The following is a 3,713-nucleotide window of genomic DNA, read 5'->3' on the forward strand; positions in this document are numbered from 1 at the left end:
ATCTTAATATCATGTAAATATCAAAACACATTATGTGTTGGGTGATATTGTCGCTTTGATGGCAATTGTACGTACAAAGGAGGTGGTATTACAATACAAAATTGTATTAAAGAGACTGTGGGGGTAGTTCTTTGATGAAGCAAGGGACTGAAGTTTCGCCTTACGCCAACTTCCGACGCTCCTCCTCTGTATCCAGGGCTCTTCACAGCACCTAGCGACTACTCTCTCATTGGTTGGACACTGTATCAATTTTGGGTGGGGAACCAATGGCTGCGATGGGTTGGGCCTCTTCCCTATTGACATCAAATCATGTGGCTTCCAACAGCTGATGCAATGTTTCAAGTACAAAGCGGTGGCCGCAGCTGGCCCCTGTTCGCACTCGGGACTGTCAGCGAGCTGGGGTGGGAGGGGGAAGGAAAGGAAGAGGAAGAAGTGGCTGTGGCTCCTGGTCCGGGACACTGCGGGGCGCATAACTGAGCAGTGATGGTGATGATGTACGTTCAGACTTTAGGAGGCACAAGTCCTTACAGCACAAGGACGAGTCCTGCCGGCGATCCGGAGGATGGTGTGGTCCAGTTGATGAAGAAACTCCTTCACCACAGCTTCGCTGGCGAAGCAGTAACACATTCAAAGAAGATAAAGCCTGGTGAAAACCCCTTTGAGAGACATTACAACGTCGAAAATGACCGCTTGATTCCTACTTCAGGTGAGTTGCTGGGTCGCTGCGTCGTTTTGTTCTTGATAACTCGATAATAAATGATAGACTTCAAAAGTAACCCTAAAACTGTCAGTTTCCGTATATGTTTTATCCATATCATCTTCAGTTAGCATTTAGCACCTTCTAATTGACGAGGTGCCTCTACATTCCTGAAAGCAAAAATCTTTCCGTGTCTTTTTAAATGCAGACATTTGTCTCCTATTCATGAAAAAATACTGCGAAGTAACGTCCTTTTTTTTAACTTTACTATCCGAATACCGATTCAAACTAATCAATTACATCATCGCTATTCTAGAACCGAGAATGCAGGATAAAAGTGGTATGGCAATTGCACAATAATAAACGACAACCGCTTCACACAGATAAACCATGGAATATGCCATCCTAAATATTGGGAACAAATGTTCTGGAGATATCGATCAGTGTTCAGTACTGCGGGTAATAAATATTACCACTGTTAAATAGGTGCTTCAAAGTAGTAGGCAATTAAATGATATTTTTTTAATTTAATAGATATAAGGGGATCCTTGCTGAAATTATTAAGATCAGACTATTCATAAGTTTCTGAAGTGTTAATGCAATGTATTACGGGCTGATGAAGAACATTTGTGTACCTGTATAAATTTTAAATTGTATAATAACTATATGAGATGAAAATGTGTTGGTGAACAGGGTTTGATATTGGTAATTGCATAATCACTCATCTTAAGAAGATCTGCGTGAAGACAATTCCAAAAATGGCTAAAACAATTGACTGACTTTTTAATCTCCATTTGGATAATATTATTACAAACTGCCTGGCAACACTCTTTTCCTCCCCCGCATCTCTCCCCTCCCCTGCCCCCCTCCCCTCAAAGTTGTGGATTGCAATTCTGCACTGGAGATTTTGGCCATAATGATACAGTCCAGCACTACGATTGAATGCTGAGGCCTTGCATTATTGCCAGGTGTCATATTTCATATGAGATTTAAACCAGAGCCCCATCTACAGATGGGTGTAAAAAGTCTCGTGACAATGTGAGAGAATTGAATGGGAGTTGTCTCTATCTCAATGTCACTAAGACCGCTTATCCAATTATTATCATATTGCTATTTGCAGAGGCTTGCCGTGAGTATCCTACATGACAGCAGTGCAAAATTCCTCCTTTTAAAATATTTTATCCAAGTGGTCAATATTTTTTATTTCATCTATATATATATTGATGGATGTTTTTCAAATTAGTTCCGTGATTTTCTATGAATTTTTGGACCTGAATGTGATTGAGAATGATTTAATCATTTGTTGACTTCCAGTTAAAAGTTTGGAAAAAAAATCTGTGTGTTTGAATGTATTTCATTTCCTGAAAATAATATATTTCAAAGAATTATAATTTTTGTCCTTTTTTTATTTTTGCAGATACATATTTCGTGAATCAATCTGGCAATGATTTTATTTTTCTGGAGGAACTTCTAGAAGAGAGGACCTGCCAGCATCTTGCAAAGCAGATAGAGCAATGCCTGTCCACTTCTAAGAAATCCCAATTGCACTGCCAGGAGCTCTTGATCCCTCAGTATATGAGCCTAAGAATCGCACAGGATGTACTTCGAATGGCTGCCAGTGAGCCCTGTGGGCTGCGTGGTGCTGTGATCTATGTTAACCTGGAACATGAGAACACAAACAAGAAACTGGGGAAAATAGTGTATGATAGCACTGTCATTCCTACCTTTGAATTGACTCTTGTCTTTAAACAAGATAACAACTCGTGGCCCAGTCTAAGGGATTTATTTTCCATAGGGACTTGTTTCATACATGCATCAAGGAGGGTATTGAAGCTTAGCCCAGGCTTCAGATTAGTCAAAAGAAAATTGTATTCTTCTGTAGGACCAATTGTCGAAGAATGCTAATTGAGGGCCAAGCTAGATCTAAGAAGTAATTTCTGTGGTGAGAATTCTGACCTGTCATTTATTAAGGCATAATGCTTGCTATTAAGCCTGGAAGAGAAGTTTTACTGTAAATATTCTCATGCACAAAATACTACAGTTTCTTACAATGAATGTTAATAACTTGAATTTTACTAACATTTTTGAAGATTTGGGATGCTGAAATGACTGGTGAAGGATGCAGAGGATGCACAATAGAAGTTCATATTATTGTTCTATTCGCATTGTGTCTTCCTTCTGCAACTGTCAGAGGTAGATATTTTTATTTATGTTTGAGGAACATTGAAAGCATGTGGTGATGGTACAGAGGATGCAAAGTGCATGAGGGAAAATCCAGGGAAAAGAGATGAAGATTATGAAATGTGTATAAACCTTTCATCAGGAAGAGGCAATTAAGGACAATGAATCGAACACTACTAAGCTGTTAAATTGAGCAATGGGTACTAGGTTAAAATGGAATTTAAAGGTCTGCATTTTTTTTTTTTTTACTTTACTGATGTTCAGTATTCCATGTTTGCACATTTTTGCACTGTATTTGACTGCACTGTTCAATTGAACAATTTTGTACTTTGTATGGGCACGCTGGACTTGCTCTCAAGTAGTAATGTTACATTTGTACGAATAGTGCACGCTTCCCAGAATGGATGCAATGTACTGGCAACTGCTAGCTTCATCTACTACAGTGCTATGATTGAGTTCTTGTTAAAGTGGTAAGAGTGTCCAATTGTAAACTCATTGGAAATGTTGGAAATAAACTTTATAAAAAATAATGATTGGTTCCATCCTTCTATTTTGACCCTGTCATTAAACAGTTTAATAGTGTATTGGGGGGGGGGACTACAAATTGTGAAATTTGAACTAGATATTTGAACTAGAAATAAGATTTAAAAAGTCAAATCTGCAATTTATCCCATCAGATAAAGCATAAAAAGAAGTTTAATTTGACACCTAATTCACTTTCATATCTTCAGTATTAAAAGATTTATGGCCATTTTCATACTCCGAAATTAGCATCTTGTTCCCTATTGCTTTTCCATTGACTTAACACAAAAGCTGTGATCGAGGACAGTCAAAA

The 3,713-nt window shown here is 38.3% G+C and overlaps 1 protein-coding gene across 1 annotated transcript; it reads left to right on the plus strand.

Annotated features, from left to right (window-relative positions):
- The first annotated feature begins 300 nt into the window (after positions 1–300).
- LOC116978356 (DNA damage-inducible transcript 4-like protein) lies at positions 301–3,408 on the plus strand. Its single transcript, XM_033029462.1, has 2 exons — positions 301–706; positions 2,115–3,408. Exons 1-2 carry the CDS (start codon positions 484–486, stop codon positions 2,600–2,602), a joined length of 711 nt encoding a protein of 236 aa, XP_032885353.1. The 5' UTR covers positions 301–483; the 3' UTR covers positions 2,603–3,408.
- The last annotated feature ends 305 nt before the right edge of the window (positions 3,409–3,713 follow it).

The sequence above is a fragment of the Amblyraja radiata genome, chromosome 11, assembly GCF_010909765.2.
Source record: "Amblyraja radiata isolate CabotCenter1 chromosome 11, sAmbRad1.1.pri, whole genome shotgun sequence".
In the NCBI taxonomy this organism is placed as follows: domain Eukaryota; kingdom Metazoa; phylum Chordata; class Chondrichthyes; order Rajiformes; family Rajidae; genus Amblyraja; species Amblyraja radiata.